Source organism: Triturus cristatus, chromosome 1_1 (genome assembly GCF_964204655.1).
Source record: "Triturus cristatus chromosome 1_1, aTriCri1.1, whole genome shotgun sequence".
Lineage (NCBI taxonomy): Eukaryota > Metazoa > Chordata > Amphibia > Caudata > Salamandridae > Triturus > Triturus cristatus.
The window spans coordinates 497,213,684-497,229,947 of NC_140579.1; the positions used below are offsets into that span (position 1 = coordinate 497,213,684).

At 46.5% G+C, this 16,264-nt stretch overlaps 1 protein-coding gene across 2 annotated transcripts in view; it reads right to left on the minus strand.

The window, feature by feature from the left end:
- RNF31 (ring finger protein 31) overlaps positions 1–16,264 on the minus strand; it is a 954,370-nt gene that overhangs the window by 875,525 nt on the left and 62,581 nt on the right. For both annotated transcript variants that reach the window (XM_085641869.1, XM_085641861.1), the window contains exons 3-4: positions 3,243–3,476; positions 2,487–2,633 (exon numbers count right to left, since the gene is read on the minus strand). In XM_085641869.1, coding sequence (XP_085497995.1) covers positions 2,487–2,633; positions 3,243–3,422 — 327 coding nt within the window. In that variant the 5' untranslated portion in view covers positions 3,423–3,476. The remainder of the gene's footprint in view (positions 1–2,486; positions 2,634–3,242; positions 3,477–16,264) is intronic.

Consider the following 16,264-nt stretch of genomic DNA (forward strand, 5'->3'; position numbering starts at 1 on the left):
CAATATATAAATTATGTTCTCTTAGATAATAAAATGTAAACCCTAAATTAATATAAACTAGTCTTTTCCTTGAAAAACCATATCCTTGGTGTCCATTCCAGGCACAACTTCCAAAACACAATACAACACACAGGTACCTTATAGTCATTAGCCTGTAAGACATAGATTACATCTCTCTCCTATCTTGTAAGAACTATTCCAGGCATCTCAACTTTAGAGGCCTCTCTCCTGTATTTTCCTTACTCTCTCTGGATCCCCTCGCCCCCTTTGTGAGGTATTTCTTCCATATTGTATATTTTTTAGGGTCGTGCTCGAAAGTAGGGTCGTGCTCGAAAGACTCCAGCAGTGGGCAGAGGAAGGTGACATTATTTCTGACCTCCAATTCGGATTTCGGGAGGGGTTTGGAACGGTGGAGCAGGCCCTGAACCTTAGTTTGATAGTGAGTAAATATGTACAAGCAAAGAAGGACTCGGTCTATATGGTTTATGTAGACCTGTCCGCTGCTTTTGATTGCGTTTCACACGCAAAGCTCTGGACGATCTTGATACAAATGGGAGTGGACCCCCCACTTTTAGATTTCCTGAGAGAGCTTTACTCCAAAGCATCAGCAAGGGTACGTTTTGGTATGAAGGGGGAGCTGACAGCATCTTTTGGAGTAGAGCGTGGCGTCAGGCAGGGATGTGTCCTGGCCCCCTTCCTCTTCTCTCTGTATACGAACGGCTTAGAGGAAGAGATGTTGAGGGGGGCTCAGGATCTCCCACGGGTAAAACAACGCCTGATCCCTGCTCTGCTCTATGCAGATGACGCGGTCATCTTGGCACGCACGCCGCGTGAATTACAGAAGTCCCTGAATAGGTATGTAAATTTTATGGGTAGATTGGATCTACACGTAAATGTTAAAAAAACATTTGTTATGGTAGCAGGTCCCGTGAAAAATCGAGTAAAGAATATTTATCTTAAAGATCAAAAACTTGAAATAACTCCTCAGTATTCTTATCTGGGTATTATGATGGATGACAGGCTAAATTGGAGGGCAGCAGTAGAGGCCAGGTGTCATTCTTTCAGAAGAGCTATAATGTCTTTGATGAGTTTCTCCAAAAGATTGGGGAGAAGGCCCCCACTGGAGCTACTAAAAATTTATACTGCCAAGTGCCAGGCGATAGCTCTGTACGGGGCGGGAGTCTGGGGACATGTAGATATTAGTTCCCTTCAGGTGGTAGAAAACACCTTCATCAGATTCCTTTTGTCAACATCGACCAGTACATCAATTTATGCCTCCCATATGGAACTTGGAATCCCCTATTTGGTGGATCTGATAAGAGTCCAACCATTATTGCTTTGGAGACGCATTTGGACCTCTGATAAAAATGCCCTAACCCAGGCAATAGTGATGGACTCAATGAATCTTGATCAATCATCCAAAATAAAATGGCTTCGCTATGTTAGAAATTTCTTCAAGGATCTTGGTTTGGAGAAATATTACCTAGAACCTGGAGAGATCATGGAGGTACCGAAGAGAGCGCTGAAACAACTGGCTCTAAGTCATTTAGAGTCCCTGAGGTTGACCGCTGAGGCGACAAAACCCTCGGTCCTTCACGCCAATATGACTCAGTTCACTAATTCTATCCAGCCTTACCTAACATTACAGATCAGCACGTATGACAGAATGTTACTAACAAGATTTAGACTAGACCTGTTCTATAGACTAGTAGTCTTACCGGAGAGAAATAGGTGGGATTTAATTCTCCCTATTTGTCCATGTGATGAGGAATCAGTACAGTCTAATTTGCCCACAATTTTGTTTTGTAAATTCTATCATTTACATCGAAAAATCTGGCTACTACCCCTGCTTAGGCGATGGGGACTTAGACAGTGTCGTCCAGCAATGATACGTCTTCAATTTCTAGAATCCGAAGCAGTGTGTTATCACGTACTCAACTTTTTAAAAACCATTCTGAACCATAGAAAAAATCTGTAAAATTCATATATGATTTAGCAGTATACGATATAGTAAAACAATATGGTGTTTGGTTTTTAATTTATATGAATTTCTGGTTTTATGAATTGTATCTTTGTAAGATGTTTTTTCTTTTTTTGTGACTTTTTATGAATTTGTATTATGGAAATGTTTCTTTTATGGTTTTCAAGTGTGCAAAACCGAATAAAGAAGATTTATTATTATATATTTTTTATAAAGGAGTGTTCTGTGGGAGACAAGAAAACCTTAAAAGTTCAATTGAAACAAAAATAAGTACTATGTTTCCGAGTCTGACAGCATAGGGCAAGATGTTCCTTGGAATCCACCACTGATTTACGAAGCAATGTCAATCATGCCAACAAATGTATCCTAATAGATAGCTAGAAGTTCTGTCTATAGTGCTATAACTGCATTCTAGGGTCTGCTCAATGCTCCGGAAAAATCAACAGTAAAACACCCCTTATTTCTCACATGACTTGTAGTGCATGTCACCCTGCTCCCTACTCACCTTCATGGCATCCACTGTGGTCTTAAAGACCGGGTTGTTAAATTTCACAGAGCGCCAGTACTTGGGCTTCTGCGGGTTCAGCAAGTTCCGCCCATACTTCTCCAAGATGTTGAAGGCTGTCGAGATCTTGCGCAGATAGAGATTGGGCTGGAAGTTGGATAAGAGGGCAAGAAAGAGGTGAGGAGTCAGACAGGAATGTGGAGGAAAGTGGTGAAATGAGAGAAAAATGAACGAGAGACAAGGATTTTAATATGGGGGTTTATGCAACACTTTGTACAAAGCAGAACAGATTTAAGGTATTTATGGGGGGGGGGGGGGGGGGAATTGCAAAGTATGATGCACACCCACTGCAGTAGACAATTATGTTTTTCAGCACTCTTAACACTTCTTAAGACATAAAGAATGGAATAGACATACAGTGTGAGGTCCATTTACTTTCCAGGTAAAGCTCCTTAAAGCGGCTGTGGTCATCTAAAAAGGAGACTGGGTTTTAAAACAAACAATCCTGGGGATGACCTCATGTTTCATTTAATCTCCAACTTCCACTACCCAGATAAGACTTCGATCCAAAGCCATTCAACATTACACTGGCTAACATCTATGAGGTGAAGTTGAGGGATCAGTTACAGATCTAAGAGGATTGTTGAGAAGCCTATTTATTCCAGAAATTAATGGAGTCACCCTTGTGGACTATTTGGTTATCAGCACCACTGGCACCCAAATTCTGCTTGTTAGTCCCCTGCTGAGATAGCTCACCTCTCCAATGGCATTAGTTAGAATAATGCCTACAGCATTTAGCTCCTGGTACTTCTCTTCTAGAGGCAACGCGATCTCCAACAGGGCATGTAGGGCATCAGTATCAACTTCAGCTGGATTTACGCACAGGGTGCTCAAAAAGCTGACTCTCTTCTCCAAAAACAGGGTTCTTGCATCCATGTTGCACAGCTACAGCGCCTCTATAGAAACAGGCTTACACTCATAATTTGGGACCTGTAGTAAAGATGAAAGAAACATCAGCCTAAATAAATAGCAAGAAACACCACCAGAAACAGTGTTTTTGGAAGGGAGATGTGAGACAGCCTTCTGTGGGCTAGAGATGAGACAGAACCACCCGTGACTGCCACCCCTGAATAAGAGTGATCCACCGTGTTCAAATCAGAAGATATCTTAATTTTATATTTATTAATTTTTGTTTAACATTTTATGAACAATTACATGAGAAAGTATACATTAAATCTCAGGCACAGCAATAACGAACCACAGCTTTAATTTTACTTAACTATGCAAATGAAGGAATGAATGAATGTCAGTATTTCTAAAGCATGCGGTTACTCCAACAGAGTGTCCCGCTGCTAATTTAAACAAGCATTTACAATGCAATGGTCTCGGCATTGGTAAAGTTAGAGCTGTTGGCATTGCTCATGACATTATTTTTGTTTATGTTTTTGTTTTTAAAACATTTAAAGAAACGGCATTGTTATTTACAATGTCAATAGCTTAATCACTCTCCAATGCGAGACCTATTGCATTTGCACCCACACACAGATTAAGCTATTGACATTGTAAATAACAATGCCGTTTCTTTACATGTTTTAAAAACATAAACAAAAATAATGTCATGAGCAATTCCAATAGCTCTAACTTTAACAATGCCGAGACCGTTGCATTGTAAATGCTTGTTTTGCGTGGGAGTGGGGGCTTGGTGAGGGGCAGCCTGCCTCTTAGAAAGCTCTTGGCACCAGGAACCGCCTCCTCCAAGGCACCGCCCCTCCTCACACGGTGAGGTTAGTTTATAAATTGGCAGGCATGCCTCTCCCCCCAGAAATAAAATCATGACAAGGAATATGCGCGCAATGACTGATGTAATTACCTCAGTTCTCTCAACAATGAAGGAGGGTACCCTAATGATTGCGAAAATGAATATTCATCCACTGTTTCGCTGCAACAGAAGGGGCTAGGAGGCTGTGTTACTCAGCCTACTGTTGTGAGGCAACTGGTGGCCGACCCTTGATGAAAGCTCCCGGCCCCGCCCCCTCGCAAGGCGTCACAAACGAACTTTGCTAAATACCCGCCCCCCACCCCATATGATCCCCCCACAGCACCGCCAGCGGGCAAGGTGCGGTAAGAATAGCACAGTATGAAAGAACATCTGATGGACTCTTCCAAGCCACCTTAGTTTGAATTTTCTCAGTAGCAGCGTCATATAAAGTAAGTTCCTAGCAGCAAGGTTTATAAGAATACTAGTTCGAAGAAAGCTTCGCGTTTTTTTTTTTTTAATTGGTTCATCACGCTGTCATCCGCTCATAAACTTCTCGCATCTAGGAACGCAGTAACAATTCTGTTCCTCTAGTTACTTTTCTCCTTTCAGGATGGTGTTTTTCTAGATCCCCATCTCCAGTAGAATGTGAAATTCCCTTCACCCTACAGTTCCTGCTAAGAGGGTTCCAAAAACAGTTTGCTTTGACTATTTTAAGAGCTCAGTGGGCAGCCATTAGAGAGTTTAGAGAGCCATGGGGTACTTCTAGCAAGGATTTGATTTAGTGGTCAGACTACTGGAAAATGTAGCTACTTCGAGGCCTAGACCTACAGCTCCACTGTGGAATCTGCCGCAAGTCGTGACAGCCTTGCAGGGTATCCTTTTTAAGCCATTAATAGCCAATGATCTAAAATGTTTATCATTAAAGGTGCATTTTAGAGGCCATTGCTTTGGCTACATGGATTGACAAATTTAGAGCCTTAATGTGTAAACCACCATTTCTGAAAATCCTCGAACCTGGGGTTTTGTTTAGACATAATCGAGCTTGTCTTCCCAAGGTAGATTTGAAGATGCATAGGGAGCAAGAAATCTTATTGCCTGTGTTTTTCCACCTCCTTTTTCTAAGGAGGAGGAACAGATGCTATTTACCTTCAGTGCTGTGAGGGGTATGGGAAATCAAAGCAAGCTGTACATTTTGGTGGTGTTAACTAGGATCTAAAGCTTTCTAACCTTACTTTGAGTTGCTGTATTACGACAACTATTGTACTGGCATATTCTCTGTCTAATGTACCCTTACCTGAAGGAATACAGTAAATGTCCACTAGAGGGGTGGCAACCTCTTGGGATGATGCACAAGGGCCCCCTTTGTCTCAAACTGTTAGAACAGCAATTGAGCTTAATTAAGCACTACCAAAATTTGTATACAGTGATGGAAAAATCTTTTGGGGTAAAATGTGTTAAATGCATTGTTTGCCACATAAATTTAAGACGTCTTTTGTGCACGAATTAAAACAAGCATTGGCATAGCCAATAGGTCTAAAATCGAAACAAATTAGAGAATGACAAAAGCAACAGGTGCGTTATAACTTTTTATGTCTCTTTATAAAACAATATAAAAGGTAGCGTCTCATATACGCAACGAATTTTTCCACTCACAAAAAAAGAGTCACTTAAAGAGAAATATCAGAGAGGAGCATTGCAAGTGTGACATGTCACATAGAAGCATATTGAACACTGACTTGGCAGCCATGATTCTCTTTGAATAACTGTTCTCAGAGCGACTTAAGCTTCCGATGCTACTGCCAATTTGTCATGTGCTCTCAGCATTATTAAATGTATAAACCTTTGGCGCTCTCAAAAGCCAACCGATTAACTTCAATAGTTCCATGTGTTCTACCTTCAGAGATTTAGTTAATGCTTCACTTCAGAGCTAGCTAACCCAGCTTGTAAACATCCTTTCCCCGTTTCAGTTTTCATTTCCCCATTAACTCCATTTATTACACCTGTCGCCCGGTTTCACAGTCACACGAATATTTACCGTATCAAAAAGGAGGTTCCAGGACAAAAGCCTTACCTCCCACTGTGAGAAAGTGGGTTTCTGTTGCAGTAACCCCCCCCTTTTTTGCCTAATAGCTGATGCACTTTTCCTTGTTGTGCCCTGGGCTCCTGCCAATCAGGTGCCCAGGGCCTATGTTCCTTCCTTAAAACACACAAACTCCCAATTGGCAAACCCTGGCCACATGTCAGCCCCTGGTAAATGGTACCCTAGGTACCCAGGGCCTTGTGACCAGGGAAGGCCTCTAAGGGCTGCAGCACTCCTTGTGCCACCCTTAGAGGCCCTGTACCCTTACACACACACACTGCCTTTGCAGGCTGAGTGTCTGGGTGCAGGACAAAACAAAGAGTCGACATGGCACGCATCTCTGTGTGCCATGCCCATTACCTATACTGCCAAGGCATATGTCAGCCACCCCTCTGGCTGGGTGCCTTATGCCTATGGTGTGGGCACAGGAGCAGGAGCCCTGTGCCCCTACAGTACCCAGGTCCATTCCTGGGCACTGTAAGTACAGTGCTGCCTTTTACAAGTACATGGTGCTGAGAGCTCGTCAAACACGAACTCCACAGCACCATAATGGCAACACTGAAGACTGGGAAGTTTGGTATCAAACTTCTCAGCACATTAAACCCACACTGATGCCAGTGTGGGATTTAATGTACTAAGCACCCCAGAGGGCATCTTAGAGATGCCCCCTTACAGCTAACCTACAATCCACGTCTGCTCTGAGGCTGCCCAGGCTGCCACACAGCAGACACGTTGCTGGACCCCTGGGTGGGAGAGCCCCTGCTCTCCCGGGCCTGCAACAATGCACATCCTGGGTGAGGTGAGAAATCTCCTCCCCCAGGATGAGCAAAGGGAAGCTTCAAAGGCATGCCGCCAGTTGGAGTTTCCCCAGGCCACTGCAACCCCCCACTCTGGCAGGAAGCTTGGCCGGAAACCCCATACAAGGACAGGGGATGTGCCAGCCTGCCCACCCCACCCCTCAGGTGGGGGAGGCGAGGTGAAGCACATCTCCGGGCTCTCGCCATCTTGAAGATGGGAGGCCCTACCCTATCAGGATTAGGCTACTGCCCTCCTCCCACAGGAGAGAGGCAGGATAGGGGGTGTACCCACCCCAGGACAAGGACCCATTGGTCCCTGGCCTTCACCTACCTGTAACGCCCCTAAATCTAGTATTTAGGGGCCCCCTGAACCTTCCTTCCCCAGATTCCAGATAGAAACCTACAAGAAGAGCAAGAAGAAAAAAGACCTGCCCTGCAGCTGCTAAAAAGAGGAAGACACCAACTGCTTTGGCCCCAGCCCTACCGGCCTGTCGACCCTCGAACCTGCTCCTGCTCCAGCGCGGCATCTCTTGTGGCCAGCAACCTCAAAAACCCCGGAGGACCTGGCTACCTTTGACCTCTGATTCCCTGGGACTCCCATGAGTAGAGGCTCTACTCGAGAAACCTATTCCTAACTCCTGGCAGCAGCCCGGAACCGCGGACCCAACACACTCTGCACCAGCCAAGCCTGGCCAGTGCCGGAGTGGACAAAGACCCTGAGGACGACCCCACGGCGACTGTGACCCCGAGTCCGGCACCCAAGGACCCCCCTCGACATCCTGGACGAAGCCTGCAGCCTCAGAACCGAGTGCCACCCCAGCCGCGATCAACCAGAGGGTAAGATTCCCGACGTCAAAAGGCACCCCTGCACCCGGCGCCCTGCGGCCCCCTGTGCCCAATCCCGGGGTACCCACCTAACCTACAACTACCCAACTTACCCCTCGAAGTGGTGGTGGCACCGGAAACATCCTCGTCCCCGAGCCTGCAGCCTTTTTCCAAACCGGAACATTCCCATTGATTTCCATTGAGCGCCCGAAGGCTCAAAAGCACCCTGCACCCAGCCGCCCGAGTGGCCCTGGCAGTGCACTCTCTACACTAACTTACTTCCCCACTTGCCCTGAGTAAGTGACCAGGAGCCCAGCTCCCACAGACGCGTGGCTTGCCAGACAGCAGCCACCAACTAAGGCCCCCCTATCCCTCATAGGATAACATTGGGCCTAACTCACTCTGCACCCGGCCGTCCTGAAACCGCTGAGGGTGAACCAACTGTACCTACCTGACACTGGGGGACCCCTGAGTCTATGCCCGGAATTTCAACTCTGCCAGTCGAGTACTTACCCTTAAACCGCTAACTTCATTTTCCTCATAGGGTAACATTGACTGGCTTTTTCTTCAAAAATCTTCTAAGTGTGAACTTTTCAAAACTGTAAAAATTCACCAAAAATCAGCCAAGTGACAAAAACGAATTTACTCACCTGTTCCTGGGTGAGCTCCCAGTGCTGGATCTTGGTGCCCAGCCCTGACCCTGAAAAGTACTCACAACTATACTTACCTCTAACTCATTTTTCTCCCATAGGAAACCATTGTCTGCTTTTCTGTGAAAATTCTTCTAAGTGTCTATTTTTGCAAATTTGAAATATTCTTTTAAAATCGTACCATTTCTGCAAACAAAATTACTTACCTGTTTTTGATAAGGACCCCAGTCCTGGGTCTAGGCACCCAGTCCTGGATTACTAAAGTAACGATAAAGTACTCTACCTGCAATTTGAATTTCTTGCCATAGAGATCCATTGAATGTTTTCTGTGAAATATTTTCTAAGTGCTAACTTTTGAAATAGCTAAATATTATTTAAAAATCATTACAGTTATTAAGTCGACTTTCATCACTTGATTCTGAATACTGACCCCAGGCTGGTTCTAGGATCCAGACCTGGAATTCCAAAAGTAATCTGAAAAGTAATTTATTACAAATAACCTGAATTTACCATTGAGCTCAATGCATTGTTATGTTTAGGAGATAGGATTGTTTATTGCAACCAACTGTGACTGTTTACACAAATTTATTGCTTGAAACAAAAGTATTTATATTCAACCTCTCATTCTGAGAAAGTATATTTTTACCCCCTTTGTGGTTCTAAAAATAAAACAAGCATATATTTTATATATACAAACCATTGGCCTAGAGTTCAGTTATTGAGTGTGTGAAACCATTTGCTGACTGAGTGTGTACAATAAATGCTTTACACTGTCCTCTGGTACTGCCTTACTGCTCGACCAAGCTACCACTTTTGAGAGTAAGGTCATACCTAACTTTGACCTCTATCAGCCTCTGGGGGACTGTGGACTCTGTACACCCTGTACCTATTAGGGAACAGTATATACAGAGCCACTTTCTCACATTGGTGGATCAGCGGTGGGATACAAACTTGCATTTGTTGGACTACTTGGTTACCATCTGATCACACGACAGAACTCTTAAAAATTGCCTTTAGAATTCTGATTGGTTTTTCCAAAATTACTAAAAGTCTTGCTAGGGCCTTGCTTAAGTCCCATTAGAATTTTAGAAAAATAAAAGTCACTATAGTCAGGGTAGAGGGTTAGAACTGTCAGGTTAGAATGTCTCAAACAAACCCAGCTATTAGTGATAATAATAACATGGACCTGGTGGAGGAGCTCGACCTCACACCTTACTTACACTTGTCTTTCAAGGAATTGAGGTCCTTATGTAAACTCAAAAATTTACAAATGGGTCAGCATCCAACCAAACAAGGGCTCCAGGAGCTCCTGGCTGAGTATGCTAAAGACCACCCATCTGAACATGGTGATGGCCAGTCAGATGAGGAAAGGGAAACAGGGGAGGAGGACAGCAACCTCCCCATACTATTCCCTAGGGAGGAGATGGCACCCATACCCTCCAACTCAAGACATAGCATCTGGGCACCTAGAGACCACACAGGTGGCTCTGGTCCCAGAGACAACACTGGGGGTCCCCCCAGTGAAGAGGACAGCCTTATGAGGCTGGCCAAAAGAATAGATCTAGAGTCCAGGCTCCTGGCTCTAGAAAAGGAAAGGAGAGAGATGGGTTTAGCACCCATCAATGGTGGCAGCAATAATAAAAACAAGGATAGGGAGGAAACTTCTGACCTTAAAATCCCCAAAGGGATTGTCCCTAAATTTGAGGAAGGTGATGATATCACCAAATGGTTCACAGCCTTTGAGAGGGCTTGTGATATCAGGAAAGTAAAGAAACCTCTCTGGGGGGCACTCCTGTGGGAACTGTTCTCTGGTAACTGCAGGGACAGGCTTCTGACTCTCTCTGGGCCAGAAGCAGGATCCTATGACCTCATGAAGAAAGCTCTGATTGAGGGATTTGGATTCACCACTGAGGAGTATAGAATTAGATTCAGGGGGGCTCACAAAACCCAGACCCAGTCCTGGATTGATTTTGTAGATTTCTCAGTGAAGACACTGGATGGTTGGTTAGCTGGACATGGTGTGCAGGATTTTACTGGATTGTACAATTTATTCATGAAGGAACATATTTTGAGTAACTGCACAAATGAAAAGTTGCATCAGCATTTGGTAGACCTAGGTCTAAAATCCCCCCAAGAATTGGGAAAAAGAGCAGACCACTGGGTCAAGACTAGGGTGACTAGGACGTTCACTGGGAGGGACCAGAACCAAGGGGTCCCAAAACCTCCCCAGAAGAAAGAGAGTGAACCCCTTGTGGATAAAAGAAAGGAGTCCCAGGTAGCCCCCCAAAAACCTGACCAGGAGGGTGGGCCCAAAGACACCTCACAAACTAAACCAGGGTACCAAGGTAAGAATTGGGATCCCAACAGAATATGGTGTTTCAACTGTCAGAAGGCTGGACACCACACCCAGGACTCTAGCTGTCCTAAAAATAAGGTTCCTAGTACAGCTCCAGGGGTGACTAGTGTAGCCCCAGGGGTTGCCAGTGTAGCTTGGGAGGGAGGGTCCTCAGATGAGGAAGTCCTCCTAGCTTTCAACTGGGGAATGGGCCCAAGAAGCAAGCTGGAGATCCCAGAAGGAAGTAGACACTTCCACCACCTACTGGTGAATGGAATCCCAGCCACTGCCCTGAGAGATACCTGTGCCAGTCACACTGTGGTACATGACAGGTTGGTATTCCCACACCAATATGTCTCAGGGGAAACAAGAAGGGTAAGAACTGTCCCAGGGGGAGTCACTGTTAGGCCTGTGGCTATAGTGCCCCTAGCCACAGCTGGGTCCCTTAGATGGAGGAAAGTGATAGTCAGTAAAAACCTCCCCCTTGATTGTCTCTTGGGGAATGATCACTTAGATGTGGAACTGAGCCAAAGAGAGGTGCTGGCCCAATGCCAGGCCTCGCCCAAAGAACCTGTGGGGGCTCAACCTGCAGTCAGTGCAGCTGAGTCCCAAAAGAATGAGAAGAAACAGGGTAGGAAAGGTGGGCAACTGTTAGCCACAGTTCCAGAGAGCCAGGGAGATGCTATCCCAGTAAGGGAAAACTCCCACAATGGCACTGGTAAATCCCCCCCTAGCCAACAGCAAGACCTGACTAGTCAGGCAACTGTCCAGCCTGAATTAGTGGCTCCTCAGGTGGCAGGACAAGGGGTAGAGGAGGGGTGTTCCCTACCAAGAGTAGGGACCCCCTATCCTCAAACAGACCAACAGCCAGGACCCAAAGAGAACTATAAAATAGCCCCCTCACTTGCCAGTCAGGAGCTAAAGGTATGGTACTGGGCACTGACAGCTGTCAGCAGCCTCTGCTGGGTGTTAGCCTTCATGGCAGCCCTATCCTTGGCATGGTGGCCTAACCCCCTGCCAAATAGCAAGTCAGGCCCCCTGACCTTATTGGTCATGGTGGGGTTGCTCAAGCTGTGGGTAGCCTCTGTGGGTAAGCTGGGCCTAGCCCTGGCTAAGTTAGAAACTACCGAGGTATACACCTCTAAACCCAAAATAGAAAGATGGGACCAGGACAGTAAAAGACAAGGAGAGGAGCCTTGGGAGTTAGGTCCTGAAACTAACAAGACAGGCCAGCTCCCCAAAGGGATTGACCTAGGCAGAAGGATGTAAGGCAGAGTAGGCCCTGCAACTTTCAAACCACTTCCCCAACTCTTCCTCGCCTGAAAGACTAGGTAGACTCTCCCAGCTTTGGCAGAAGTCTCCTGGCCTTTGGGCTGGGGGGGGCTTGTGTGAGAAAGTGGGTTTCTGTTGCAGTAACCCCCCCCTTTTTTGCCTAATAGCTGATGCACTTTTCCTTGTTGTGCCCTGGGCTCCTGCCAATCAGGTGCCCAGGGCCTATGTTCCTTCCTTAAAACACACAAACTCCCAATTGGCAAACCCTGGCCACATGTCAGCCCCTGGTAAATGGTACCCTAGGTACCCAGGGCCTTGTGACCAGGGAAGGCCTCTAAGGGCTGCAGCACTCCTTGTGCCACCCTTAGAGGCCCTGTACCCTTACACACACACACTGCCTTTGCAGGCTGAGTGTCTGGGTGCAGGACAAAACAAAGAGTCGACATGGCACGCATCTCTGTGTGCCATGCCCATTACCTATACTGCCAAGGCATATGTCAGCCACCCCTCTGGCTGGGTGCCTTATGCCTATGGTGTGGGCACAGGAGCAGGAGCCCTGTGCCCCTACAGTACCCAGGTCCATTCCTGGGCACTGTAAGTACAGTGCTGCCTTTTACAAGTACATGGTGCTGAGAGCTCGTCAAACACGAACTCCACAGCACCATAATGGCAACACTGAAGACTGGGAAGTTTGGTATCAAACTTCTCAGCACATTAAACCCACACTGATGCCAGTGTGGGATTTAATGTACTAAGCACCCCAGAGGGCATCTTAGAGATGCCCCCTTACAGCTAACCTACAATCCACGTCTGCTCTGAGGCTGCCCAGGCTGCCACACAGCAGACACGTTGCTGGACCCCTGGGTGGGAGAGCCCCTGCTCTCCCGGGCCTGCAACAATGCACATCCTGGGTGAGGTGAGAAATCTCCTCCCCCAGGATGAGCAAAGGGAAGCTTCAAAGGCATGCCGCCAGTTGGAGTTTCCCCAGGCCACTGCAACCCCCCACTCTGGCAGGAAGCTTGGCCGGAAACCCCATACAAGGACAGGGGATGTGCCAGCCTGCCCACCCCACCCCTCAGGTGGGGGAGGCGAGGTGAAGCACATCTCCGGGCTCTCGCCATCTTGAAGATGGGAGGCCCTACCCTATCAGGATTAGGCTACTGCCCTCCTCCCACAGGAGAGAGGCAGGATAGGGGGTGTACCCACCCCAGGACAAGGACCCATTGGTCCCTGGCCTTCACCTACCTGTAACGCCCCTAAATCTAGTATTTAGGGGCCCCCTGAACCTTCCTTCCCCAGATTCCAGATAGAAACCTACAAGAAGAGCAAGAAGAAAAAAGACCTGCCCTGCAGCTGCTAAAAAGAGGAAGACACCAACTGCTTTGGCCCCAGCCCTACCGGCCTGTCGACCCTCGAACCTGCTCCTGCTCCAGCGCGGCATCTCTTGTGGCCAGCAACCTCAAAAACCCCGGAGGACCTGGCTACCTTTGACCTCTGATTCCCTGGGACTCCCATGAGTAGAGGCTCTACTCGAGAAACCTATTCCTAACTCCTGGCAGCAGCCCGGAACCGCGGACCCAACACACTCTGCACCAGCCAAGCCTGGCCAGTGCCGGAGTGGACAAAGACCCTGAGGACGACCCCACGGCGACTGTGACCCCGAGTCCGGCACCCAAGGACCCCCCTCGACATCCTGGACGAAGCCTGCAGCCTCAGAACCGAGTGCCACCCCAGCCGCGATCAACCAGAGGGTAAGATTCCCGACGTCAAAAGGCACCCCTGCACCCGGCGCCCTGCGGCCCCCTGTGCCCAATCCCGGGGTACCCACCTAACCTACAACTACCCAACTTACCCCTCGAAGTGGTGGTGGCACCGGAAACATCCTCGTCCCCGAGCCTGCAGCCTTTTTCCAAACCGGAACATTCCCATTGATTTCCATTGAGCGCCCGAAGGCTCAAAAGCACCCTGCACCCAGCCGCCCGAGTGGCCCTAGCAGTGCACTCTCTACACTAACTTACTTCCCCACTTGCCCTGAGTAAGTGACCAGGAGCCCAGCTCCCACAGACGCGTGGCTTGCCAGACAGCAGCCACCAACTAAGGCCCCCCTATCCCTCATAGGATAACATTGGGCCTAACTCACTCTGCACCCGGCCGTCCTGAAACCGCTGAGGGTGAACCAACTGTACCTACCTGACACTGGGGGACCCCTGAGTCTATGCCCGGAATTTCAACTCTGCCAGTCGAGTACTTACCCTTAAACCGCTAACTTCATTTTCCTCATAGGGTAACATTGACTGGCTTTTTCTTCAAAAATCTTCTAAGTGTGAACTTTTCAAAACTGTAAAAATTCACCAAAAATCAGCCAAGTGACAAAAACGAATTTACTCACCTGTTCCTGGGTGAGCTCCCAGTGCTGGATCTTGGTGCCCAGCCCTGACCCTGAAAAGTACTCACAACTATACTTACCTCTAACTCATTTTTCTCCCATAGGAAACCATTGTCTGCTTTTCTGTGAAAATTCTTCTAAGTGTCTATTTTTGCAAATTTGAAATATTCTTTTAAAATCGTACCATTTCTGCAAACAAAATTACTTACCTGTTTTTGATAAGGACCCCAGTCCTGGGTCTAGGCACCCAGTCCTGGATTACTAAAGTAACGATAAAGTACTCTACCTGCAATTTGAATTTCTTGCCATAGAGATCCATTGAATGTTTTCTGTGAAATATTTTCTAAGTGCTAACTTTTGAAATAGCTAAATATTATTTAAAAATCATTACAGTTATTAAGTCGACTTTCATCACTTGATTCTGAATACTGACCCCAGGCTGGTTCTAGGATCCAGACCTGGAATTCCAAAAGTAATCTGAAAAGTAATTTATTACAAATAACCTGAATTTACCATTGAGCTCAATGCATTGTTATGTTTAGGAGATAGGATTGTTTATTGCAACCAACTGTGACTGTTTACACAAATTTATTGCTTGAAACAAAAGTATTTATATTCAACCTCTCATTCTGAGAAAGTATATTTTTACCCCCTTTGTGGTTCTAAAAATAAAACAAGCATATATTTTATATATACAAACCATTGGCCTAGAGTTCAGTTATTGAGTGTGTGAAACCATTTGCTGACTGAGTGTGTACAATAAATGCTTTACACTGTCCTCTGGTACTGCCTTACTGCTCGACCAAGCTACCACTTTTGAGAGTAAGGTCATACCTAACTTTGACCTCTATCAGCCTCTGGGGGACTGTGGACTCTGTACACCCTGTACCTATTAGGGAACAGTATATACAGAGCCACTTTCTCACACCCACCTCCTGACACCGAAGCTAATAGCCGGATTGCCTTCTTTTGGCAGTTTGCGTTCTCCTCCAAAAGCTTCCCCTTCACCATGTATAGGACTCCAACCAATTAGCAAGGCACTGCGGATTGCTAATACGGATTGCCAAACGAAAAGGCGTTACTAAGAGGACATGCGTAACACAAAAACTGCAATTGGTTAGAAAATATGACTCCCATGAGCGAGACAGGCTTAATACCCGGAAGAAAAATTCTTCCCGATCCGGAAGTGATAGTCCAGATGTTCCGTACATAGTTCCCCGGTCCCTGTTTATCTACATGGACTGCAGGGAGGGGTTGGAATGTTTTGACTGCTGCGGAAACCAAAGGAGGACTACATTACACAAGTTCTTCAATACAAAACAGAAGCGGCGGCCATTTGAGAATGATGTTATTGAGCAGGCTTCGTAACCGCCACTCGAAGGAAATTCAAATGTAAAACAACGTGTCGGACATACTATTAGTGTCATAGATATTTATAATGCACGAGTTTGTAAAACTGTGAAGATGGGGTCCATATTCAAAGTGTAGAAATTAAAAATGAAACTAACGTCATAAACTAAATAGTGAAATGATCTGGACAGTAGTAATGACCCCTTTTAATTAGTGAAATTCCTGACCCCATACCCTTAACATACAGATGAATATAAATTATTTCAAGGTGGCTACCACGCTTCACCAAGGTACAATAAAGCCGCATTTCTCTTCTACCCCTGG